The sequence below is a fragment of the Sparus aurata genome, chromosome 13 (genome assembly GCF_900880675.1).
Source record: "Sparus aurata chromosome 13, fSpaAur1.1, whole genome shotgun sequence".
NCBI lineage: Eukaryota > Metazoa > Chordata > Actinopteri > Spariformes > Sparidae > Sparus > Sparus aurata.
In genome coordinates, this window is record NC_044199.1 from 8,020,193 (window position 1) to 8,048,187 (window position 27,995).

The 27,995-nt window shown below is 41.7% G+C and overlaps 1 protein-coding gene across 3 annotated transcripts; it reads right to left on the reverse strand.

The window, feature by feature from the left end:
• Window positions 1–88: 88 nt before the first annotated feature.
• nectin3b (nectin cell adhesion molecule 3b) lies at window positions 89–27,989 on the reverse strand. Of its 3 annotated transcripts, XM_030438970.1 has the most exons (8): window positions 27,778–27,988; window positions 18,519–18,869; window positions 16,923–17,222; window positions 15,643–15,760; window positions 15,164–15,315; window positions 4,458–4,602; window positions 1,570–1,672; window positions 89–1,182 (listed from the first exon to the last, which is right to left on the reverse strand). In XM_030438970.1, the coding sequence occupies exons 1-8, from the start codon at window positions 27,854–27,856 to the stop codon at window positions 1,009–1,011; spliced, it is 1,422 nt and encodes a 473-aa protein (XP_030294830.1). In that variant the 5' UTR covers window positions 27,857–27,988; the 3' UTR covers window positions 89–1,008. The 3 variants fall into 3 exon arrangements, with proteins under 3 accessions (XP_030294830.1, XP_030294828.1, XP_030294829.1); XM_030438968.1 differs by lacking the exons at window positions 89–1,182; window positions 1,570–1,672; window positions 4,458–4,602 and adding an exon at window positions 7,987–12,939 and having other exon boundaries at window positions 27,778–27,989; XM_030438969.1 differs by lacking the exons at window positions 89–1,182; window positions 1,570–1,672; window positions 4,458–4,602 and adding an exon at window positions 7,987–12,939 and having other exon boundaries at window positions 18,519–18,866.
• Between the last annotated feature and the right edge of the window lie 6 nt (window positions 27,990–27,995).

The following is a 27,995-nucleotide window of genomic DNA, read 5'->3' on the forward strand; positions in this document are numbered from 1 at the left end:
ATCCTTTACCAGAGAGTTCGTTTTTACTAAGAGTGAGAACTAAATGGTGAATATGATTGATTGTGGCCACAGCATCGTGTCACGGGTGTAAACTTGGCAACAAAATGCATTTTTATTAGATGAATCAAACAAGACGACAGCTCGCGAAGGTCTAATCTAGAGATGTAAACACTACAGAATACTATATACTCGGGGGGGATAACCCCAAAATGTCAATATGGCACTTCAAACGGTTAGTTCTTCAGATCATCAAGATAAAAGTCAGACACACAGCGCAGTATATTACAGCTCAGTGAATATGTCGCAGCGCTCACAGAGTATTTCATCCGGTTTAAACATAACGAGTGCATTTCTCTACAGTATATATAAAAAGTACTAACAGCTCTCATATTACAGTTTTCCTGATTGGTTATGATTCTACAATAATCACTCTGGCACAGAGGCTACATTTACACATATACAAATCTACAGTTTCTGCTGCCAAAAAGCATTGTGTCATAACATTACAACAGCAAAATCGCCGAGCTGGGACAGCGATACCTTAATTAATCCCTTCATGGTCCGTGTTGCAGCTAGTACATTTGGTCTCGGTGGACCTAAGTGGCTCAGTTCTGACGTGGTTTGGGTCTACTGATATGCCTGAGAATAGTCTCAGATGTACCTCTCTGATAGGGGGGGGAAAGGGAAACAGTGGTGGAGAACGACAGTAGAGCCCCTCAGCTATTTTCTTTCTCCATCCACACATGCACAGTATGACGATCAGGAGGCAGATGAAGTGAGTTTTGCACTCTTGGTTGTGTGAATTTCTTACGTATCATCTAAGTGATATCAAACGCTTCGTGTCGATAAATATTTGCCAAATAGAAACAGAGAAAAGGGAATTAAAGGATTAAAGTTCGACATTTCAGGTACCACTCTCATGTCTGTGGAGTAAATATGAAACTGGAGCCAGCAGGCGGTTAGCTTAGCTTAGCATATAGACTGGAAGCAGGACGCAGGGTTGGACTGTCACACGTAGTGTTCCCGGTGGTTGATGTACACGCGGTCCGTCCCGCTCTGATGACACACCCACTCCAGGCGGGCAGGCTGCTGGGTGGGGCGTTGTGCTCCCGGAGGTCCCGACCTTCCTGTGGGTGGGTGCTGCCCGTCAGTCAGCTCGTACCTGTGGTCCGCCCTGCGAGTCTGCAGGTTAGAAATCACCGAACAGTGTTCATGGGCCCAAGATGCCAAGTAGTTTAACCTTCTTGTGTCAGAATCAGGGTGAGAAGAGGCCTCGGTGAGACTATAAAAGTATTGAAGCATGAGTTTAGCTGAGAGCACAAATTAAAATTTAAACTATCCTACATATTAAATGAGCACAGCCATTAGGACGCTCTGCTTAGTAAACACAGATAATGACATCGGTCAGTATCCAGGCTGCTTATTACTTCCCGTTGTGACTCAGTGCTCATCATTAGCCAACCAAATGTTAGTTTTGTGGTGCGGTGATCAGTCAGTGATGAATCACGATGCACCCAAATGTACTGACGGGATATTTAAGTGGTTGTGGAAAAAGCAGTGGGGGTTTACCTGACAGAGCCAGGCCACTTGTGATGCGTGGACACCCAGAGGAACAGCCGGTGCTCTCGCACAGTAGGGAGGAGGGGGTTTGTGTGTCGGAGGAAGGTCAATCCTTCAGAGATGGAGAGAAAGAAAATCAGGATGACGGAAGATTTTTTTTTCCCCCAGAATCTAGAGCATCTGAAAGAGGAAACTGTTAAAGAGAGATGAGCGAATACAGTTACTAAAATATAGTAATCCATATGCGGACTCTTAATGAGCGCGGCTTCAATCAGAAACGGGTGGTGGCGTAACAGGAAGTGGGTGGGACTGACTGGATCTTGTTTAGTTGAACCGGAAACTGATATGGGTTGATCAGAAGTTAAATAAAAAAACATCAGCCAGCTACCCAGCGAAGATATTTCCTTTTCACAAGAACGGATACCGACACATTTAATTCTGATTAAACTTTTGTTAAAAGTACACTGTCTGTACCCGATACTTGTTTCAGTTGAGTACTCTCTCTACCCTAGACGTTAGCAAGAAGCGGCATAAACCAGGTAAGTGATTTCTGATGGGCGCAAATTCAATATTTGGATAAGATTTAGAGAGGGAACGCTTCAGGGATCACCTTCAAGATCGACGTGGAAAAATGTACCACCTGCTAAATTCAAAACACGTAGGGCTACAAACAGCTTATTGTTGTTAACTGTAGCTACCGTTAGCTCGCTAGCACAGTTAGCATTGCAGCTAGTAGTCCGGACTGGTAGTACAGAGAACCAGCATCACGTTGGTGTTCGGGTCGGGGCTAGTACGCCAACTTCATTACATCAGTATTGTTATTCAGGTTCTGTTGATAAATTACATTTTTGAAAATTTCAACAACAGCTTATAAATTGTGACAAAGAGCGTGTGAAACAAACTGGAGTCTAAAAAACTGGACATCTGCCAAGCAGGGAAGATAGAAAAACAAGACGCTCTGGAGTTGCATAATGGGAAATGTAGGATTTGAGAGCTCCACTCGGGGGAATAAAAGTCGATACATTTCAGCCTCTGCTGAATCGAATTTGGTCGTTATTTTAAAAATCTGTCTCTTGCAATTCCACCAACTTTATGAAGTATAACACTAAATCTCTGGAGTGTCCCTTTCAGCAGTGGCAGCCAGTGTTCCTAATGGCATTGCGCTTTAAATCAAAAGGGTTTAGGATATTTGACAACATGGGTATAAAGGGATAGACTTTCATATATAATAATAAAATGGAAGCTTTCCGACAGCTGTTCTGAAATCACTCACTGTGCGAGTTCCTCTCGAACACAGTAAGACGTTTAAGTCGGAGTCATTTTCGCATTTATTGAAATCCCCCTCCACTACTAAACCTAAACCTAGGAACTGACCTTGACCATTCATAAAATGGTGTCATGACAGGCATTGATTTTCTAACACTGTATATCACTCGATGCTGCTCTTCTCTTTCACACTTGGGATGAGAAGCGGTAAGAGATTACAGTTCGAGCTCTCAGTGACACGCTGTCCTACACTCACGTCCGCGTATGATGAAGGAGAAGGACGAGGCCTGTGTCCAACCCCCCGAACCCCCCCGCCGTCCCACTGGGACTTCCAGCCACGGTCACACTTAAGATGCTAAGTTTGTCGTTGCATTGACCACAGACCAACACACGGTAGATACACCGTCCTGTAGTGTCAGTGGAGTGATGCAGAGGCCACACACACGCACATATGTTGAGTATTTCCCCCTCGGTGCTGATTTATGCCGGTGTCAGCAGTGTCACATCCAAACTCAGTCTTAGGCGTGCACGGTAAATGTTCCCCGGAGAGGTTGGCGGCATGATTAGGATACAACTTTTTGCAAACAATATGTCTTCAGTGGTTAAACAAACATCATCGTTCATGAGTTGACTGAGTGCTTTTGTTTCGGATAATGAAAGAAATATGAGATCGCAGAACAGGAATAGAATGGCTTAGACCCAAAATCCTTCTGATGGAACAATAATAATCCATGTATGAACGTTCTGTCATTATCCACGCTTTGCTTTGTGCTTCGCAATTATGAGCTGCAAACAGTTTCAGCCCCCTTTTTCATACATCGTCGACTTAATTGCATTTTGACATGAAATCTGTATTGGGGGGGGTTTGACACCCTGAGTAAAATGCTTCAGGATTTATTTAACAGTTTTGCTCCTTCCTTGACGCACGCTTGACACCCTGTGTTTCTCTGGCAGTGAGCATGCTCAGCGACACACTAACAGGGATGGATGAGGGGATCGAGCTGCAACCTTGCAGATATGGTCCACAGGTTCGTAATAATGATTTGCGTGTGAGCGGTTGCAGCATTGGACACATGAAGTGCATCCTTGTGTTGCTTTTAGGACCTAAATGTTAAATAGGAACAGAGGTAATCAAAACAAACCAACGAGGAGCCATTCAGGTGCACCAAAAACACATAAATGGTCCTGTTGAGTCCTGCCGTTTACCATCTGTCACAGTTATTCAGAACACACAGACAGTAACGGGGACAGAGAAAAACAAAGAGCAAGCGCACACAAAGCATTTACTGTCAGTCACAGGACACAGTGTGACCCAGCTACTGCTGTATATAATTTAACCTCAGAGTTATTCTTCTTTGCTGTAACATTAACATGAGTGCCGGTGCACTACAGGAACAGACCGAACAAAATAGGACAAGGGCTTCCTGCCAAGACAGCAATTATGTGCCGCCCCTCAACCTTGTCCTGCAGCCTCCCTGCTCCAGGGGCGTGCACCGCTGCAGCACTTCTCCACGGGAGTGTGGAGCAACTCCCTGAACCCACCGATGGGCTTCAGTCAACCTCGCAAGGTATCATGCCATTAATTAACCAGCCGAGCATGTTCCGCGCCATGAATTATTTGTCACACTTACACTTTGTCGGTGAAGGCTGGCGGCGGGGCCTTGCGTGCGGTGAGGATCACGATGATGAAGACAGCGATGAGGAAGAGGGCGAGGACCGCCCCCATCACAGCTCCGGCCACGGCGATGGAGTTCGACCTCTCCGCTTGAGACTGCTCTGTGACAAAGTACAGACACTTTGAGTACCACAAACACGAGAACATCGACACGAGTGAGTAAAAGGGACGGAGCCAAAGGCCTGCTGCCATCGAGGTGAATCTCCTAATGTTCAGATTTTGTGAGGCGCTCATTCAAAGCTGCTAAAACGTTGGCATATTTGTTAAACTCATAGTTACAGTTCAACATGTGCCCGCTAGAGGCCATGTGAATAACAGCAACATAAGGAAGTTTGGTGCTTTGTTGAATTTGTAGCTGTTTGTTTTCGGAGGATGTGTCTATTTTTGTGGCTCGACATTTTTCACATTGTAAACCTGCAAAGATCATAGAGTTTTGTTAACTGGAGCACAGTTTGTTCTGAAGAGAACAAACTGCTCTGAGAGTCATCACGTCTCTTCTGTCCTCAAGGACTGCCCTCCTCGTTTCTCTGGAGAAGAAAGGAGGGAGCTCTTAAACAGGTTTTGAACATTTCTTAGAAACAAAAGGGGTCGAGAGGATGCCGACGCCAAGAGAAAAAGGAAGCACACAATCCTCTCAATATCTGAACTTATACTACGGTGGTATGGATATAATTTACCAGATGTTTATTGATAGAAGAGCGACAGACAAGTAACTGACTCTCACAATAAGCGACACAAACACTTGCCCGACTAGCAAGTACGTGTCAGATATTGATCTTAAAGGTGCTCAATGATTGGTTTCTAGCAAAGTAGGCCTACTGTAGGCTGAGGGGCAACTGGCTACCTGTAAACTAAGCCAAGCAAAGGTTAACCAGCTAGCTGTAACTTAACTACACTGCATGGATCTGACGTTGGTTGCTTTGTAACATTAATTAATGTATGAATTGCAAACGCCAAGCTAGTTAGGCTGGTGCCAAAGAGCCAATAGTCCAAATGAAATATAGTTATAATACTATAATTAGAATTCTGTAATTGTGTGTTCAGCTGTAGCTCATGTGTATAATAGGGATCAGGTGGCTGTAGTTAAACTCTGTCCTGCATCCTGACACTTTTAGTTGCTCATCAGTCACTTAATATCTTCACCTCCCTCCATCAGTCCATGTCTCCATATTATCCGTCCTCTGTCTTTTTGTCTGTCGAGCTCTAAATGCCGTTATAATGTCGGCCTGAATTAGCCTTGTTTGACCATATGCTTGCATGTGCTCCATGTTGTCCACTGAGGGGGATTAGGATTAATTGTGATTAAGATGAATTAAACTCACAGAACAGCGGGCTTTAGGCCAATCAGCAGTAATGTGTAAAACTGCGATTGCGGGACACTGAAGGAACTGTAGGACAAAAGGTGACAGTGGGGGGGGGGGGGGTGGAAAGAAAAAAAGACGCAAAGTGTGCGATGGTCAATTCCAGTTGATTTAGTTGCTGAGGTGGTGGGGGAAAAAAATCAATAATGTGCTGAGATGAGAATCCTAAATAACAGTTCAATTATGATGCAGATTGGACGAGCCTGGACCTGTGCGCTCGCCCCTGAAAGCCACTTCTTCCTCCTTCTCCCCTCCCCCGCTCCACTCTTCTCCCTTCATGCTGTCCTCTACCAGTTAATAACCAGTCGATTACCTTTGATGGTGGCTGAACTATGACAAGAGCCTCTTGATTTGATCAAAATGCCTTTATAAAAAAAAAAAAAAAGAGGCAGTTCATCATGCTGCCTGCTTTAATGCCTGCTGACAGACATTTCCACAGACATTAATAATGTGACTGCTTTAAATCTACAATGCATGGAGCATCTTAAAGTTTATTTATATAGGAGTAAAACTTCATGAGTTTGGCATAAAAATATGCATATTTTGCACGTTACGTTTCGATGTTTTTCCTCCCAATTAAAACGCGCCATTGGTCCAAATATCATCCATTCTGAAGGGGCTTGGATTAGCAGTGGATCAACTGTCCCCCAAACTGGGATCTGGCTCCAGTGCAAGGCTCTCTCCGTCTCCCGGACTTAAGCACTTTATCACAAACATACATCATGACTGCACGGCCGGGAAAAAGTACAGGCTGATGGCTCAGCAAGGGTCAGCGCGGCAGACGGGCTCATCATGAATTAAACACAACAGACCTCGGTGACACGAGGAGAAGTGAGGGGAGACTGTGACGGCAAGACAAACCCCACCACCCCCTCAACAGCAGGGTCAAGGGTCATGCTATTGCCCAGACAACAGCCCCCACAGGGAGCAGATGCTGGTGTAATAAGAGGGGAAGGGGCGGGGGAGGAAGGTTAGAGCGGTCGAGGGTCTGTCATTTTCCTCTCAGACATCCATTTCAATACTTTTCCGCTCAATGATGGTGACAATTTGATCCCACGTCAGCTCAGTGTCTCTTACACAGCGCTGCATCGCCCTGTGCTGCCTGAGACGTTCGCTCACTCCTTTGTGTGTTGTGAAAAGTATCCTTGGAAACTGTTGTGTCGAGAAAGCAAACCCACTGATCTTCTACAAGAGCATCGCCGGGCTGACATCATTACAACCGCTGAGCTGCCTCACTCTTGTGAGCTCCACCACGTATTCACAGACCGAGCATTGCCCCGTTTCAAGGTCAGAAAGGCTGTGACCATGATAAGATCTATGGAAGACACAGAGGTCAGCTGAAATTAAGACTTTTAGAGGAAGTGTGTCTTGAGGACCCGGAGTGCAAGCTAAACAGTGTCAAGGTCACATCAGCGTGATGCATCCTTATAGCCAGAGGAGCTCTGTGTAGTTCAGCCAGCCAGCGGGGCGTAATGGGCCATTTTCAATTCCAGTAGCTAATTCTCTCTTTCTGCTCCGCCTTTCACAGCAGCACAGTTAAACTCTCAGCAGCTCCCCCCCTGCATCCCTCTCTCCCTCAGCTTTCTGTGGCCAGGTAGAAGACAGCCTCCATCAGATGAGCTTGTTGCCATGGGGACAGTCAATGGGCTGGAGAGTGGGGACTTTGGGCCAGACATAAACACTCAGCGTTTAATTTTACCAGCTGGTAGACAGTGGGAGAAAGACATGGGGGGGGGGGGGGGGGGGGAATTCACAAAGGAGATGTGCAGTAAGGGAGAGCGAGGGCCTTTCTGTCCTGACCAAACAAAGCAAACTAGGAGAAGAGGGCGCAGAGAGAGCAGAGGAAGTGCTGGATCTCCCCCCGGACTGTAGAAATACCAGTGGAGAGGAACACCATTACAACATTCTTGGAAACTGAAGAGTAACGAAGATGAGGTGGAAGTGAGGAAGCATGGATTACATCATGTGCGGCGTCCCACATGTGCGCACTGGATTGGGGGGGTGGGGGTGTATGCAGCATTAGGGAGCTAGAGATGATGTCATTTATAGAAGCACAAAGAAGAGCAGAGACTGAGCAGTCTGAGTAATGGCAAGCTTAAATAAAGGAAAAACCTCCAGAGAAAATAACTCACAGGTGCTAAGGTGCTTTATTGAACTAAAGTATCCCAAAAAAGGTTGACAAAATAATGCTCCACTGTTGTCACAGACATAAATATTTTTTTTTTTTCCCTTCCCAGAAACTTACATTTTCTTCAGTATATACAAAAAACAAATATGACCACAAGGTGCTTTTCATTGACAATGTGTGACTGAAGTCTTCACTCCTTTGAGCAACAGTGATTCTACAGAAAAACCCCTGACAGATACTTGTGAAACTCATTTTACATCAAAATTCATTCAAGCTTCGTCTGTTTCGTGTGTGTTTTAATGCCTCTTGGTTTGCAAGTATACTGCTATTTTAACGGTCTTGGTGACATGGGCAGAAAAGTAAATATGGCACTACGGAGTCCTCCTAACACACAGTATGCAGAGAAAATAAAAAAACAAATGGGCAACAAAATAAATCTCAGAGCAACAAAACTTAACATCCACAAGTAAATAAACATAACACTTAAATTTCTTCTTCTAGGTATCTAAGGCACTAGTTGTATTTCTCAACCCAAAGTGAAGGACATTTCTCAAGGTAAAGACACTGATGACCGACCTCTATACAAAATGTCACAGTACAAAAGAACTTCATTAATCCGGGTGCAGGGATGCAAATTGACAAGTCAAGCAAAAATAGTATATTGATTAGTGGAATTTCCGTCTTAGTGCATAGAAGCAAACACACGAGGGGGTTAGGCTGCTGCTTCCTGTTATTCTCCGCTTTTATGTAAAAGTGACCAGAAAGGCAGAATAAATAGGCATCAGCAACACAATCCTTACTTTTAAGTCAGCGGTCTAAATGAGGGATGTTTTGGTAAACAAATGACCAATTGTACACTTAATTTAGGACGCTCACATTTAAAGGGTCAGCTCACGCAAATTACACAGAACCACATATCCTCATTTTTATGTAGCGGTATCTAACAATGCGGATGCAGTTTTGGATTTATTAACCCAGGTTTTGAGATATCCGTCTCTCAGATTTCAACCCCGACCCCATTACAAAAAAAGGTTTGTTTATGGAGGCCAATTCTACAGAAACATTACTTACAAAAACATTGTTGTCATTACTCTGGGTGACCCCCACTGTAAAAGCTTTATCGCTGGAACTATATTCTGTCAAAGAAATAATATGTAATATTTATAATAACAATAATATTTATTTTGGATTTTTAGTGATATTGTAGGAAAAAAAATGTAACCATAATTAAATGGGTGCAATATATAAGAACTAAAACTAGTTGATGACCAGCCAGCCAAACCTGTTCTGTTTCATAATACTACTTTGTACCTTAAAAGGCAAAAAAAAAAATAAACCAAAAAAACCCAACAATAACAACAGGTCACCAACTGTATGGCCGGCTAGCTAGCCAAGAAGAATAAGTAGTTACACTGGTAATATGTATCCCTCTGTCTGTTTGGAGTGACCTTTGACAGGGGATCAATTCTTACCTACTGCACCTTTATCAAACGGTACATTTATAGTCACTTTAACTTTTAACTGTTAACTATGAAATGCTTGATAAACCATTTGTTAAGCAACTGTTCATTAAAGCTGCAACAGATTTTTATAATACTTTGCAAATGGTAATAAATACTGTGAAGTTCATCTATAAACATTATCTGGTTGGCTATTTTATTTATTTTCTACAATTGTTTAATAAAGGGTTTACAAAGCATTTCATTGTTTGTTAACTGCCGGATAACTAGTAATGAACTAAATAACTACTTATTATTAAGCGTTACAATCTCAAAACGAGGGCGCATTAAACCAAAACTGTATGTGGTGTGTGAGGCCTTATTTTCATGTAATTGAAGTGAACTGAAACTTCAGGTGGTTATTGGAAAACGTCGCTTCTGTCTATGATGATAAATGACTTCTAGGGTTCTGCACAGCGCTCAACGCACGGATGAAACTACACGAGTTGCAGTATAGGGGACATATTCTCTACCTGCAAGTCACAGTGGCACATTATCAAATCTCACTGCAGCCTAGTCACTGCACAAAATTCACACCCTGACAAATAATTAGCGAGGGCTCATAACAATATAACTAATTCCCATTTTGACGACTGTAATAGTAAAGTGGCCTAAAGCATCTTTTCACTTCTATTTCAGGCTACAAGACCCTGTATACAACAGTGATACGTTAATTAATTTATATAAGCTTATAATCAGTTGTTAGCTAGTCAGCAATACTTAACGTGAGACACTGTCATCATCATATTTATACATACAGGTTAAATAAATATTTGGCATCCGGCAGCAAATATTGTATAGGTGACCATACTACTAACGTTGGCATGTATTCACAACACTAGTGGACATGGAAGAAACTGTTGGATCTCCTCCATGCCGCCTGGTAAATAAGTGCATGTGTCAAAAAACTAAATCTTTGAGTACCTGATCACATATAAAAAAAAAAAACAACAACATTCATCTTCAAACTGTAATAAAATACATTTCTCCTCACTTCTATCACAGTACTTTGTGTTTTCTGTCACGTTTGAGAATCTTGATTAGCAATAAAATGTTGCTCTTAACAAATGAACACAGATCTGATTGTAAAGCCAGCAGAGGCTGTATTATTTTAGAACTATTCAAAGGATAATTATGAGTGAAAGATTTAACGATCAATACTCTGTCCCCTCTGGTGAGCTGAAGATAAGAAGCTGAGTGCAGGTTTTGATAACCACAGGTGACAGCACATCCATCACATAATGTATATTTTACTGTGGTAGCACTGGTAGTAATAATAAATGCTATATTAAAGAAAGAAAATGAGTGATTAGAGCGTGCAGTTGAACACATGGATAAGTGACAATAAGCCTATTAATGCCTCAGATTATGGTTGTGACACAGTCCTGTCTTGTTTCTACAGATTACTGAGAGCAGTGAAATGAGTCCATCCGTGATTATTTGTGTACTGGTTGCACTCTTGAATGACTTCTTTGTGTAACAAAATACTTTGTGGCTAGGAGGCCAGCGTATGGTGGCTGCCATACTGTAGCCTGCTTTGAACAATGCCCCTGCTGACGGCTCGCTTGAACTTTCAAGTGCCCTGGTTTGGTGCCAGAGTGCAAATTCCCAATCACATCCATTTATAATCTGGAGGATGTGTTAGTGGTTTACTGAAAAAGACAACTAAGCTGACACTCAAAATCAAGAAGTCACCTCACAAATGTTCAAGGATTAAACAGAAGTATTTGAGCGCATTTAAACTCTGTTTAGCACGTTTGCATATCAAGGCTAGACTGTTTGATAAACCCAGCCTGTTGTTACAGCGGACTGTGCCCTCTCTGTGCAGGCCTTCCTGCTCGCCCTCTGCATCCCTCCCTCGTGGGGATAAGAGATGAGCTGAGGACGTATAGTAGAAATGCTCTTAAGGTTCCCACTCTAGGCCATCAGTTTTAAAAGGACATTGCTGGGACATCAGTGGTCAAGTCCTCAAGCTCTCAAGTCTCCCATCATCGCAAGTTACATAAAGGGTAGACACTTTAGTAGAATACAAATTATGTGGATGTCTATTAAAAAGTTTTGCAAAAGGCAGTGCAATACGTTTTTTGACCATGAATCACTGTGTCACCAGTAACTGTTTCTCTATGAGGTCTTTTTTTTTCTTTTTTCTTAATTGGCCTGTATGCCTCTGCTCTGTCCTGTCTGAGTTTTGGAAAAAAGACCTCTGAACATCTGAATTTCATGGCTTTACTTTCAGTCATACTCAGAGTCAGAGCTCTTTTAAACAAAATCAGCGTAAGCAATATCTACACATAGAAATAAGCAAGTGCCAAATAGCCTCAGAAGGCTGATTTTGTAGAAAACAAAAAAACCCTTTTTCTATTACAACAACCACGTGTGATCTGTGAACCCCCAGGACCTCCACTCAACTGAAAGACATCAGTAATGCTAGATAAACTGGCAGTCCATGTAGTAAGGCAGAGACAGCACATACGTCATGATCCTTAGTTAGTCTCTACACAAACAAACTAGTGACACGCCCTCTTCTGTCAGCATGTAGACCGTCAAAGTGGCTGCGCAGTCCACCGTATGTCCACATCAACAACAGAAGCGTTTCATCTCAAGTGTCGACCAGGACACTTGGACAAAAAGAGGGAACTACAGAACTGAGATTAGTAGAGGTGTTCAAGTGTGTACGGAAGAGAAATTATGCGTTTTTTTTTTCTCCCTAATTTAATAAATGAAAATTTTAGGTTTCTGTCATACGTCTGCTCCTGCAGGACCAGGTGGCTTGTCAAACGTACCACTCCCTACGTGAGATGACGGAGCCGTCTGTGTGAGAGACATAGTCCCCCTCGGGCCCGCTATCGTAGCAGTCATCTGACATGTAGGGGGAGCCGTTTCCCTGTAGTTTAGGTGAATGAGGGTATCTGGTACATCGGGGCTGCCGTGGACTAGAATACTGTGCGTGCTCACGGTGGTGGTGGGGACTCTGCTGATGGCTGTTTTGACTGCTCTCCCTCATTGCCCTGGTGTAACCATTAGAGGGATACTCCTCTCCATTGTAGTTGCTATGGTGACGACGGTCGCGCTCCTGCTTGAGCTGGCGGTCACCCCACTCTTCTCGGTCGTGGTCCCGATGCTTGGAGCTGCTGCCTGCTTTGGTAGGGTGGAGCTCGTGCTGCGTGGGGGCTTTCTGGAGGTCATTGGCGCCCAGGTACTGCTTGGTGTAGTAGTTCCCGTGGAAGGTCTGCTGCTTCCGTAGGTAAAAAACGCCAACCAGAGACAGCAGCAGGAGCAGGAACAAGGCCCCGCCCACAGCCCCACCCACTATGGAGCCGAGATTACTCTCAGGTAGGGCTTCAAGAGTGGGAGAGCTGAGGAGCACGTGCCCCTTTTCATCCACTAAGGTGGAGGAGGCAGAGCCAGTTAGGACAGGAGCAGTAATGGTGGAAGGCATGGTGGGAGGATCTAATGGAGGGAAGGAAGGAGGATGAGAGGGAAGTAGAGGGTGGAGGGGAGAGATGGACAGACAGAGAAGCAGAGAATGTCAACTACATCAAGTAGGGATAGGTGGGCTGAAACATCAACTAAACTACCACACAAACAAAACTATGGAAGTTTGCACTGCCAGTTCTTCAGATCTCATGGGTGAAGTCCTCAAGTATTAAACAATGATGGGAAGTAAAACATAAGATTCTAGTTTATGGTATAATTTACTGAAAAATCTGACATCTGACAGGGACAAATTTACAGCAGGGTCTGAGCAGTGCTTCGATTAAAATAAAGATCACCGTATGATTGCATGAAACGGCCCAACATTCTCGGCAAGATTTCTTGTCACAACAAGATGTTAACTAAACTAAACTAACCTTTAATACAAGCATAAAACAATTACTACTAGTTTGCTGATGTCTCGGTTGCAAACCAGTGACCTGGCTTATGTTAGATTGTTACAGTAATGCTTATTTGTGCATGACAGTACTACAGTTTGTCAAATTGAAATGTGGCATTCCTTCCCCTTTGATGGCCTACGGCACCTGAAATGTAACTAAATTAAACCGGTAGCAAAGTTGCTGCACTTGGTACCACTCCTCTAATATTAGTGCAGACTGGCAGGGTAGAATCATGGGTTTTAGTAGTGTTAGTCTATAAACACCACTAGTGGCCAGGTGATGAAGCGCAGCGTTCCTTTGTCTTTGTTTACTTGACTGATGAAGTTGTGAATGAATTGCGTGCATCCAGGCATTTCTATCTCCATTACATAAATGACATTGTAATAAGACAGGGATTGACAAGCTAACGTAATAGAAATCACCACAACTGAAGACGGCACATGACCGGTTAAATGCCAACTGATGAAGTATGGGGGTCTGGAAAGATTGTCCCAATTCCCCCTTGCAACTCTATTAGGAGGGACAAGAGGGGACTTGAGCACCAGGGGTAATTATTAGAAATTGGATCCATTCCAAATGTGGGACTTACTGATGTGACTTAAGACTTTAAAGAGAAACACTACGTTGTCGTCCCTAAATTTCTACTATGTTGGTGTCAGCAATTTTAAAAAGTGCATACCCAATTCACTTTATACTATATATTGCATGCATAAATTGGACGAGAAAATGTATTTAGCACCCTTCTTCTTCTTCAAGTATAATGAAGCACAGCCACTATTTCACTACAGCACTATTACAACACCAACCTTAAAATGAACTGGATTAGTGGTGATGGCCGGAAAACAGAGAAGCCATAATCAGAGGGAGCTGGAGTAATGGAAAGAATGCGAGTCTGAAAGCTTTAATGGTGCTGCAAGATTGCTCTGCCACTTTAACCTCAGTGCCAAGCCAGATGTGAGGAAGAGATTCACATCTGAGAGATGACAAACGAGAACTCAAAGGTTTGTAAGTATTTGAGTGTATGAATTGTACAACTCCATGCAGAGCCAGTGAACGGACACGTGAGCACAACCACAGCAACACACACAACCAAGGGTACGCCAACACATGTAAGCTTGCACACACCCGTACAGGTCCTCTCAAAGGAAAATGAAATATGGATGATAAATAATAAATAGGAGTTGAAAAGAACTAGTTAATGTTTTATGAATCTGGGACATCATCTCACAGTCAGGCTGCAGGCTTTTGCCTCTCACTGCATGACACATGCAGAAATAAAAGAAACACAGAAAGGAAGAGGGAGAGATGTAAAAGAAAATCACATCATAATCAGAACTTCATTCAGGACGAGAGCCTCCACAGACAGACAGATTTTGAGTAACCAGAGGAACATGCTCCTCATTCACAACAGAGAGAGACGTGACACACTTAGATGCCAAGCGAGGAGGACAGAGCAGAGGCAGAGCACTGTGGTCTAGAGAGGGCTTAAACATTTGCAGCTGTTTGGCCCGGGAACTCCCCTTTTGAACATCTGAGGCCTAATGTTAATTAAGGCTAATCAGTGAGCAATTAAGACTAAATGAAAGGGTCAAATATTATCAGTGCCAACACACTGTATCATGGGCGAACGCTGTCAGTACGTACAGAATGAGCGAGAGTGATACAGTGTCACATTTCAGCTTGAAGGACAATGTCAGAGGCACCGATATCCACTATGACGTGCGTGCACGCACAGTGCTTCCTGGGGGAAGAGCAGGCAATAGGAGTCAGCTGTGTCCTGGTATGTGTACTCTGCTCACCTTGTATGAGAATGCGCACATCACGACTGCGGAGGTTGATGTCATTTGCAACCTCACACCTGTAAACTCCCGAGTCATTCCGCTGGAGAGGGCGCAGGAAAAGCAAAGTGCTGTTCATTATTTCCACCCCTTCTGGCATTTCACTGTCCAATCTATGATGCACAAGAGACGCAAACATTAAGACAGACACACCTCCAACAAGTATCCTGTTATGTAATCATGCATGTGACATTTAATGTGGAGGATCTGAATAAATAGTGACTTTTAACGTTTCGAATGAGTAAAAGATATTTTAAAACATTTGAAAAGTGACTAATAGAAACCTTCAGCTGTTAATCTTCTAGTGGGCCTTCAGCAGTCTGTTAAAATGGCATTTCAAGTGCACTTATCCAACTTCTCAAACTACAAAATGAGTATTTTGGCTTGCTGGGGCAATTTTTGGAAAGGAGAAGGACAATGTTCTACAGAGATACACGCACCTGATCCATCGGAAGTGATGAGCTGGTGGGTTTGCGTTGGCTTTGCACGTCATTTGAACATTTTCCCGCCCCACATACCAGTCTCCATCATAGCCCACGACTGAGATATCAGGAGCATCTACAGAGAAAAAAAATACAACAAATTGTTCAGCTATCACTACAAACTGAGCAGAAACATGACAAATAACATTAGAAAATAGTGCTCCAGCAGGATAAACTTTCACTGCCAAAAAGATTTCTGCTTTGATGTTGTACTGGCTTTACATCAGCAAACATATGCAAGATGACCGTTCTTTGCTTAGTTTGTGTGCAATGTTATCTGGAGTTTGAGGACGCTGATGGCCTACAGACATAAAAGTCTGTGACCTCCAAATATGCACTAAGGTGTTTGGAAATCAAACACAAAGTACAGTGCACAGAGACACAGTCATGACATGATGGTTTTCACAATTTCTCACCAAATCATCAGCACCACTCCCAATCATGTTTTTTTTAGGCAGTAATTTAACAGTTTATGATAATCCATCTCCTCTAGCTGTTTCAAATGGTTTAACAGATATTAGCTAATTATGCTATAGAGTACATGGTGTTTATTTCTAATGTGCCATACATTGAATACGCATAATATTCCACCTGCCACAAAACAGTAGGTTGGGAAAAAGTTAAATGTATCTGTCAAACAGAAAAGATTTTCAAGGAGGTAATTTTACCCCTTTCACCGAGCAGTCTATTTGTAGCTGGTACGCAGGGACCCATTAGTGCCCCACAAGGTAAAGATATGTACTCGAACATCTACTGGGGCTTACTGACAGAAAACATTTTCACTTTTGACAGTTTAGGGGCACACAGGGACACGTACTGACATAGAAAAGCCTAAAGAAATACAGACTTTGAAAAGAAATGAAAAAAAATCAAAGACAACACCAAGGACAGCCTTTCTTCTACCATAATTAATACCTGTAAGCACGGACTGTCCTTGATTTCCTCTCTGTCAATTCAGCTGTTTTCAAAGTGAATTGCTGTTGAAGTGCTCTAAATAAATCAAAACGTCAATACTGACAAGGCCAAGGATAATAAACTGACTGCCGTTAGAAGTTAAATAACTTAAATATCAAGACTGTTCTCTCCTGTGCTTTCTTCTTAAGTATAAAGATGCTATGTTTGCCCCCCTCAGTTAAACCATTTCATAGACCCTCTAATTTACTCACTCACAAGTTTACTCTAACTTTAAATGACTTGAAATTTTTTCTATGCCAGTGGTTGGTTCACAGATGTCTTACACTGCACGTTGAGTTGGTAGGGGATCCTGAAATCGTTCTGCAGCGCTGGGTGGCGGACCACACAGGTAAGTGCATGGCCCTGGATGTGACGTGTGGGCTGCCAGAGGTAGCGCACTTGTGTGCTGGTCGTGCCGTTGACTTCATCAAATAGTTGCACTTCTGACTGGCCAAACAGGTTGGACTCCCAGGAGACTTCAGCAGGGGGCCGGGCCCGCTCAGCAATGCAGGTGGCCACCACAGTATCGTTGCCACCATCGATCAGTGCAGTCGAACCTGCAGACACGTAGACCTTCGGCTCCACTGTGTTTCAGGAAGTCAGCGAAGACAAGAAAGGAGGAAAACAGGTTGGAACATTAGAATCTCAAGACCTGTTTTGAGTGAATCGCACTGTCAGAAAGGTTTACATTACATTTCAGTTTTATAAAGTTTATTTTTACTGCATTCTCTTCCCTTTTGCTATTCTTCCATAAACCAGTCCAACCCATTATTATGAGCCCGAGCCACCCCTGTGATCTGTTCTGTGGAAAAGGATTGAGTGAGTACACACCGAGTTTGTGTACGAGTACTGACAACCTGTGATCCAAACCCAAACAAAAAGGGCGATCGCTTCAGCAAAACTCAAACCACAGGATTTGTACATGCCATAGTTTGTTCTTTCGTGAACACATAAAAAGACTGACAATATCAAAGTTCTCTGATGCTGTAAAACTCATTGTTCCCCCTCTTTCCATTTTAATCCACTGATGATTGTGGAAAATGTTCAGTATGCAAGTTGCAATAAAAACTTGGTGAGTTACTGATGTTTTTGTTTTACATGTGTTGTCTGATTTATTGCACACCGGTGGACGAAATCTGTTGCATCAAACAATTTGATTATATGCACACATTAGTTTCCATTAGAGCTGCAATAATTAGTCGATTAATTGATTTGTCGATAGAAAGAAAATTGCCAACTAATCGACTAAACATTTAGACTAATCGACTAAACATTTAGACTAATCGACTAAACATTTAGACTAATCGACTAAACATTTAGACTAGCTTCATAAATGTCAGGATTTGCTGCTTTTATCTGTCATTCATGACAGTAAGTGAGGAGTCTTTGAGTTTTGGACTGTGGTTGGACAAAAGAAGCTTTCCAAAAGATGGTACTTTGGGTTCTGGGAAATTGAGTTGAGCATTTTTGCTATCTTTTGCCATTTCATTGACTAAACGATTAATAACTGTCAGATTAATTGGTTACAAAAAACTCATTAGCTGCAGCTGTAAATATGACTTAAACCATACTGTCCAGTCCAAACACTCTTAAATACATTCACAGCTTGACATTGTGGCTGAAACTAATGATTCTTTTCATAAAAAAAACAGAAAAGGAAAAAACTAAAAAATGTTTCAATGGATTCTCTATAAAATATTACAGTGAAAAATGCTCATAATTTGCTCATTTTGTCCATCCAACTGTCCGTTATTCAGGTTACTGTCAAAGTATCAACTAATAAACTAACTGATTAACTGCCTTAGCTGTACATGACATTACCTTCAGGAACACATATTCTTGAAAAGAGGTGTTACAGGGAACACATATACTTTACTTACCGAGTACGTTGACAGTAGTGCTGGCTTGTGTGTTTCCCAAGGGAAAAGTTGCAACTTTACAGGTATAGATCCCAACGTCAGAAAAGCCTACGTTTTCCAGTACAATGGTGGCATCATGAGAGGAGGGCGAGCGAAAGTACAAGCGCTGCTTGTACTCTGGAGGGATGGAGATGCCAAAATGTGGGTTGTAGACAGCCACCGTGACAGAGCCTGAAGGCAGACGGCGCTCCCAGGAACTCTGGGTAAGGGTAAGGTTGGCGCCCACCTCCACCCTGCACTCCAATGTCACATTCTTCCCCAGCACAGCGTTCACCCTCTTAGGCACCACCACCTGACTGCCCCACACACCTGCTGAACACACACACACACACAAACACAACCCTTTAAAAACACCACATAAAATCAAGTTCATTGGAAAAAGGCTTCAATAATTTAACACCAGAATGAAAACAGTTGTAAATTAAAAGGCACTTACAACTTGTGAAAACATCTTTAAAAATGTATTATGCCCACAAAATCGTTTTAGCCTAATTTGAACTGTAATTGTTACATTTGTACTTATAAAGTTCCAATCCTTTAAAGTGAGAAAAACCACCGCTGGCAAAATAAATACACTACTGTTTAAAGTAACTAACATCATAAGCTATTATCTTGAGAGTTTTAAAAATGAGAATCTAGATTTGAATTTCCCTTTTTTTTTAATGTGTTGCAACACTTATAAAACCAAAACCACTACTTTTAATGACAATAGTAGACATTCTTCCTTGTATGGAGCAAAGTATTAGAGCTGGAAAAATGTGCTGATCAACAGAAAATTAATTGGAAATCACTTTGATATGTGTTTACCTGCAGCTGTTTAATAAAGCAAAAAGACAAACACTGTTTCATCCAAGAAAGAGCTGGAAATAACTGTCCATAAATTGTGCACAGCAATGAGTTTATTGTCGTAGAAAGTTCAAAAAGGTGTATATTCACATTTGTGTGGAATGAATGAGTGATTTTTGATTAATAACTTACATGAACAATAAATCTATTATCAGAATTGTTGATTATATTTTAATGATCATCTAAATGATTAACTGACATTAAGATTTGATGCTTTCCTGTGTTTTATGAATAAAGTATTTCAGGTTCTGGACTGTTCTGACTTAAGACATATATTGTGTCAAAGCTTTTTTTCTGACATTTTAAAAATAATGAATCAAAAATTACTGAACATATCAATTTATGAAGAAAAAAAAAAGTTTGCTGCATCCCTAATAAAATAAATATGGCCAACAATTAAGTTTTCTGGTTGTAAAGAAATACAGTCATCGATCTTATACTGAGCAAGACATCAAGAGCACCATGACTGCGTCAGTGAGTGTGGGGTATTTTTGGTGTTACCTCTGACGTCAGTCGAAAATGAAAAAAAAAAGAAAAAAAAAAAAAAAAAAAAAAAAAAGGGAATATCTATGCAAGTTCATCAACAACGGACATCTGTGAGTATCAGACTAGAATCCAAGCTTGATACCACCACAGCCGGCGTTGGGCTTTTCAACAAATGAAACACAGCTGACTGTGTGACTGAGTGCTCCATTGATGAAGTTGTTTTGTCTCTATAGCTTTTCTCCTCCTGACCTGAATTCAAGAATTAAAAGCAGGCTGTCTGTACGTCCTTCGTCCAAATATAACCGACCCGTGCACTCTGTCACCTGCACTTGTCAGAAATGTGGCATGTCTCAAAAGCAGAGAGCTCAACGTCGTGTTAAGGAGAGTCAAAGGGATGTGAAGAGAACAGACTGAGACGAAGGGAAGAGATATGCTAACATGAGGATGACATCATCGCTGAGGGAAGAAAAAAAAGAGGGCTGAGAGTGAGGAGAGGCGAGAGCAAAGTCACGTATGAAACAAAAGTGAGCGGAAATGGAAAACCACAGTTTTGTAAAACAAAAAAAAAACAGAATTACATTACTTATTTAGAAAAGACAATATAACACTGCGAGACTGACAAAGCCCCTTTAACCAGATCACTAATTGCAACAAGCTGCCAGCAGGAAGACATCATCATAAATCAAAACCTGCTGCGCTGCTTGGCAACTGACTGCAAATATTCCATTGTTGTTTTGCCAAAAGCCGCTCTTTCTCTGGCCAATCTCCCTTGAAAAGGCCATGTCCTCAAATATTAGAACTGCAGAAGTTTCCTAACACCTAAAGTACAAAATGTCTATTTCTGTATCGGTTGTTTCCCTGCCATTAGATAAATAGTTCAAATCAATGACAGCACTCTACTTATATGACAGTGTTTCCATTTTTCACTAATGTTTAATTTTCACATTATAGGTTCAAAGATTCATTTTGCAGTTAGTTATTCAGGATTCCATGTAATTAAAAAAACAAAAACCTGATTAGTGTGACAGCTAAATTATAGAGTCACGACTCATTTGTCAAATTGGAGAATAGATTATATTATACTGTACTATTGACAATATGCAAAAATCCTCTTGAGGAATTTAATCATTGACAATGCAAACTTTTAACACCTTTTATATGTTTGCCCAGATGGAGCCATAAATAAATATGTGCCAAATGTTCAGTTGTGGATATCAAATCTTGGTGGCACATTTTTTGTAGAGTAGGTATCATGAGTCATCGTGTTGCTCATACAGAGAAAGGGCAGCAAATATCAGTGGGGAGATGTTCAGCTGTGGAAGCACCCTTTCTGAATTGATGTGCTATTTAGGGCTATGCATTGGTTTCAATTCACAAAGTACATGGAGACGCACACACACACACACACACACACACACACACACAAGTATGCTATAATAATGGATTTGTGAAAAAGCTAAAATAATCACTTCATAACAAAAACTCTGCATCGATATCAACATTTACCCAACGCAACCCATGTGGCTACTCTGTATTAAAAGGATGTTTACATGATCAGACAACAATTATTCTTTGTTTGCTTTTCAAACTGGTCAATATGTAATCCATTCTGTATTCCACAGTCCTTGTTCGATACTTGGATATTATCTAAAGTTGCAGTCTTCTAGTGCAGAATTCCCTCTTTGTGTTTCACAGTGTCACTGGCCAATCTCACAGTGTCACCGTGGAAACACAAAGAGGAAATACTGTAATGAAAAGACTGCAACTTTGGATGAGGTCCACTTGATTTGGCTAATGTGGACTGTTTAATTCTAATATTAGCTTCAAATAAACTTTGGCATGTGTTTTTGCACAGACTGAGGACTGTCGATTTCATCCCCCATCGCTTCCATTGAAATTATGTAAGGAAGAGATCTTGGTGAGTATGAGAAGTGAGCAGCAAGCAAAAACTCTTTCAATTTATATATAGGCACCTCACAACTGTTTGTCAAGCAAATGTCAAGCTATACTTTAATCCATACAACGATACAGTTTGCTAAGCAATCACCAATTTAATTTCCACTGCAGTACCCTGGGCTGAAAGACACACAGGAAAAATAACTCTTTTTATGACAGACTGAAACACTGAACATGAATTAGATGATATCGGAGTAAGAAATCTGGGTTAAAAAAACAATTTGGGTCGAAAAAAAGTCAGATCTGCTGTCAAATGATAACTAAACTCTTGTGTCTCTTTAATACATTTCTTCAAAGTCTTTGTTCACATGAATTAGTCATTGTCTGCACTATAAAACAACAAAGTTTTCTCTTACATGTCACTGGGAGTTCATCATTCCTGCTTAGTTGCTTGCAGAGCAGTGCTAGCAGCCACCAGAGCAAGTCTCTCTGTCAGACCGAAGTGAGACGAGGCTACACCACTTTGTGGTACTGGAGCAGTCTGGATCTACTTTAAATGATTAATCAAAAGTGCGTTTGCATGTGTATTCTTTTCCCCCAGCATACGGTCAGCTTACAATATGTAATATAAAATTCACTCACTTATATGGAAGGCAAAAACATGGTGCATATGGAGAGATGCACTGTACTAGAGAGTCAGGGGAGGAAGATATTAAACTTAGAATTGTATAACTTAAGTAAAGACTATTGATTTTGACCATCAGAGCAGACCTTTCACAAATACATAGTACAACATAACTGAGACAACACATCCCGTCCGTGGTGTTCACCCATTTATAGTTTTGAGAACCAAAATATACACTGTCCATATGTATCCTCAGCAGACTGGATGGATTGTCTGAATAAGCCACCAGTTAAGCCACGTCAAAAGAAAAGGAGGCTTCTCTACTTCCACCATGGATGAGTGAAGCTGCTCTGAATAGAGAATTGGGATGTTCCAATGCCATTTTTCTTTCTCAAATTTCTTCAAGCTTTAGTGATTCAGTGCCTATTAAAATATTTTACTTCTGGTGCCCTCAGTTGGGATTTCAGTGGGTATATTTGTTTAAAACATCACGTTTGCTGTCTTGTAGTGCCACTTCACATTGTTGCTTTTCATAATGACCATGGTCTCAGATATGAGTCACACTGATTTTGAAATCCCCGTGGGAAGAATGAACGTGTAGGAGTCCATTCTTGATTAAAAGCTCTGTTTTCACTGTCCATTATCTCCAACTGTTGTATGTTGTGTACGCACTGACAGACAGCTATACACGTATAGCTATACACAACTATACACGTATAGCTGTCTAACTCAAATCACAGTGCTTAACACATTACACATATTTGATTGGCTTTGGAGTATCAAATGCAATTGGTTTCTGAGTTTCCTGGGCCACTAGTGCTGTAAAGGCTAGAAAAGCTGTGTCTGTTAAATGCAATAATTCTTATAATGCATCAGTTATGGGTGTAGGTCTGGATAGAATGGGATGGCATCTCGGTCCAGACCTGGACAGTGGTCTGCCTGTTGGTGATCTCGGAGGGAATCACTAACATTCCAAAGTTTAAAGGTAATATCAAGAGGGTTGTCCCAAGCAGATGTTTGCTTTAGTTATTCAGTTGCCAAAGTGAATTAGTGAGTATCCAGCATACAAGTGATTAAGTCGAGTGATTAAGTAAGGAGGCGGAAAGCTGGCAACACTTAAATAAACTGGTACTTAATTGCACATACTGTGCATGTCACCAGTAATGCCCACGGCAAGGTACTTAACAGGCACTTCTGCAGTGTTTCCCCACATAAGTGGAAACACAGTATAAGATTCAAACTTCCAGGATGTACCCATAATGCAAAGCATTTGCTCTGCAACTTAATAAAAAAATGTGATTGTATAAAATATTTGAAATGCAACGTTAGACTCCAGACAGTAACTACTGTACGATATAATATAAGTTCTCCTCTGCCTTAAGTAGAAAACTAAATTTACAACTTGCTATATTTGTCATGATGAGGCCAGATAGCAGGAATAAGAGCAGAGTAAGAGCAAGAAAGCAGCATTTTTCCTGCACTGAATATGTAATGGAGGAGGTATAGCGACCATATTAAATTTTTATTGGTGACACAACGACAACGTTACATAAGCATGCCCTCGTTTTCTCCAACTCAGAATAAAAAAAAGTGATGAAAATAAGGGCAAAGTCTATCTGATCTTATATGCAGCCTGTCTTGACATAGTCACAAGAACGTTTTCTCTCTTCTTCTGTGCGTTAAGTTCTCGCAATCCTCAAAGAGAGAAGCTACTGTAGACATTTTCAGTTTGGTTTGCAAATGCAACGCAATGTCTCATTCTCTCAAACACACACACACGAAAACAGATTATAGATATCCTGGCATCAAGGACACATTGCTCCCTGGGGACTCACTGCTGCTCGTTCTCACTTTAGTCAATATTACCTTCACATGCACCACTTGTGTGGCAGCGAGTGTATTAATATGTGTGTCTTGCCAGAGGGCAGCTTGTCTTGTTAAAAGTGGAAATAAGAACATAAATGGTGATGGTGTTAGGGTGAAAGTGGCAGAGCCAGCTGTGCAGGGCATGACAGGCTAGGATTGACTGGTTGTTTGACAGTGTGGCTTGTCAGACCCTCAAATCAACTTCTTGCACATAGACAGTTTATAACTGGCTTGATCGAGCTGCACAAAAGGCGCAAATGCACTGTTGGTGACACAATACGCATTTCTAGCTGACTGCAGAGGGCAGTAACGCAAAAGTGTATAAACACTCATCATTTCTACAACAGAGCCATTCTCATCAACCCCTATAAAACATCGGAATAAATACTGCTGCTGCTCTGTGTGCGCTGGATGTGCAAGCAGGAAATTGTTGGCTAACATGATAACTTTAAAAGCTGAAGCTCATTTGTGTGGCTCTGTATCTGTCAGCCCTAGTAGCCAGAAATAAGATTAATGGAGCCTTAATGAAACACAGTGCATCTAAGTAGGAAGCATTAAATCTTGTGAAAACTGTGCTTGTTCCCCTTTAAGACCTAGACATTATTAGCTGTGAGGGTGTGTGCATCTATTTTGCATTCAAAAAAGGCACAAGGTCAAACTGCTCATTGAAATGTACAGCAGACTTAAACTGAAGCTAGATAAATGGGCACCTGTCTCTGCTCCTTAACCTGAACTCTCCGAGGGAAGTAAATAGTCTTTCAGGAAGGCACTTTGGGATCCAGGTAAGAACATGACAGAACATAATGCAGTACTTTAATAATGTGCCAAAAGGTCTCCGGGTCGAGTCAAGTCTTTAACAAAAGAGTTACAGATCTGTTTATGGGTTCAGCCTGATTGCCGAGAGTTTCTCTTTCAGTACACTGTCAAGAGGCATGTGTAATACAACTGCTTCGTTTTCACTGAGTAATGGATAGAGCTACTGAGGTGACACTTATGTAAAATGCTACAGTGTGAAGTCAATTTGTGGTTTTCTATATTTTACGTTCACGTCGGTTTTATGGCTATAACACAACCACGACCAAGTTAGAAAACTGTCAATACTGCAAACCCTTCTGCAATGTAATATTATCCAATAACATAGCACTGCAATAAATGCCAACTGTTTGTAAAATGTATTATGAGTTAAGTTGTCGTACAGGAGACTGGTGTTGCATTGAACTGTATTTCACCAAAAGCTTTTCAGTCTCTTTTTCTTTCCACCTACCTTCAGATAAAGCAAGATAAATATGGTGAGAGAATCAGTGTGGTGGACAGACAGTGAGTCAGCCAGGGTTTACTACACAGACATTAAATTAGGGTTCTCGAACCTTCTCACGTCAACTGACACAAATTAGACCATTTTAATAAGCTTTTATCCCAGGGTTCCCCATCTGACAAGAATTCTGCTGTTAGATGTTTTATTACAAAGTGTATGAAATCCATGACTAAAATAGTCAATTTCAGTCATTCTTTCTTATGGATGGGTTATAGTGAAAATAGACTATTCTAATTTTTTTGCTAAGGACCACCTAGAACCCGTTTTAGGACAGCTGGGGGTGCTTGGACAACCATGTGTTGTTTGTCCAGAAGCACACTTTGTTTGAATTGGATGTGACATTATCACATAATATACTGGAATCACTTTACCTAACCTTTACCTTAGCACTCTAATTAGATTTTATTAAGAGCCATTTTTCTTGTATCACAGACAGGATGTGTTTCACTTGAGCACAGTTTTTGTGGAAAACACTATTTGGCTAACAGAGCTGGATTGTGGTCACGGAGATAATAAATAAGAAGGAGTGGCTGGTTCACAAGCTGGAGACCATACTCAGGCAGATTCTATGCTTGGCCACTACATTTCCTGGTTGTTCTTTCCTTTGGAATGGATAGTAGGGGTGAATAAAAATACAGATTCACATAAGAATCACCATTCTTATGATAATTCAGAATCTACTCACAAATGTCCAAAATCCTTTTTCGAGGTGTTAATTATTAGTGTGATTAGTGCGATGACAGAACGAAAAAGGCAGAACTAAAATGCGAGGGTAGTATAGCAACTGGAGAATTTATAGCACGCACATGCCAGAGTTATCTTGAAGTTCATCTTCAAACAAGGCAGTGTTTGCAAACGTTTGTTTAATTCAATAACTGGATAATTACCTCTGCAAGACGAACGTGAAGCAGTTTAAATAACTGGACTCCTTGTGACAAAACAAAATAAGATAAAAAACAAAATATGGGGCCGTATGTTATTGGGCTACATATCTTTTTCACGCAACTTGTGTGAGGATTATACACAATTACTCAGATTCGCGATTATCCTTATAATGAAAACTCACCATGATCAAAGTGATCCACTACTGATCTTATTGGCTGATACTGGCCTATCACAGATACATGGTATTGATGCACAGGCAATACAATGCTTCTAATTATTAAATTCCCTGTAAGTGAACTGATCTCAAAAATATCCTTCCTCCATTACATACATTAGTCTCAAGCACATTTGAGTGATCATTGGAAAAAAAAATGTGCAAACATCAGCTTTTTACTCCTAATGTCAGCATTGGCCCCAAAAGCTGCATACAAGTCAGGCATAAAACACATTTCTCATTCATCAGCAATTGATTTTGTTCTTTTTGTCGAGGGAATTATTATTATTATTGAAAATCTGCCTGTGGCGCATCTTATCACATATTGCAGTATTCACCCATGCATGTTCGCTGACTGTGCTGACAGACATGAGGTCAGTTAGAAGACAGAGTTGGAGCCACACTTAAGTATCCTCCCTCTCTCGGTTTTTTAAGATTTGAACACGGCAGCAGCACTTGAGCACTTGGCACAAAGTTGGCGTGTTTCAGGGAGGAGTTAGTCAATTGCCCACCCCTTAATTAAATCATAATGAGCTCAGGCTGCACTGCAGGCACATGGTGGCTGACCCTCATCCCAACCTGCGAGGTGCTGACAGTTAGCATTGTCTTCTCTGATGACACACATATAAGTTCATCAACATTTGGCAAAAGGCAGACACGGGAAGAGCACGATGTTAAAATGTTTCAAGAGCTAATATGGCTGCCAGTGAATGTGCAAAGACCCAAGTGTAGGTCGGGTAACGTTATGTACATCACTGATCATCAGTGCCTGTGCCCCCCGGTTCCTACTGACAGTTGGAGCCGCGCGGGTCGCACCATCATCCGCGCTGCTGGCGGTTGCTAGCTACCGCTCCGAGTCTTTGCGGTGAACTTATAACCAAGTTTCCTTTGGTCCTTAAATGACACCTGCTACACCTGCCAAACTTGACAGTTCAGGCGATCCACACTTAAAGCACACGGTGGTAGCTAGTTTTGAACACTTAATATCCTGCATGATGCGCGCGACCGTCGGCTCCCTTCACAAAACTTCTGTGAACCGTTAGTACAACAAATGAGAAGAAACTGCCGTACAAAACACCGGACTCACCTGTTATACTGCACAAAAGGTGAATTAATGCGAGCCTGCCCTGCTGTCCGAGGTAACTCCGGTGAGAAGGCGGTAACATTTTCAAAAAGCAGTGCAGTCTCCTGCTTCAGGACCCAGGCGTAGGCTGCATGCCAATTTAACGGTATGTGCTGAACAGAGGAACCTCCTCAGCAACAACTCCGAACTGCATGTGGACTGTACCAACTGCTCCGCGCGGA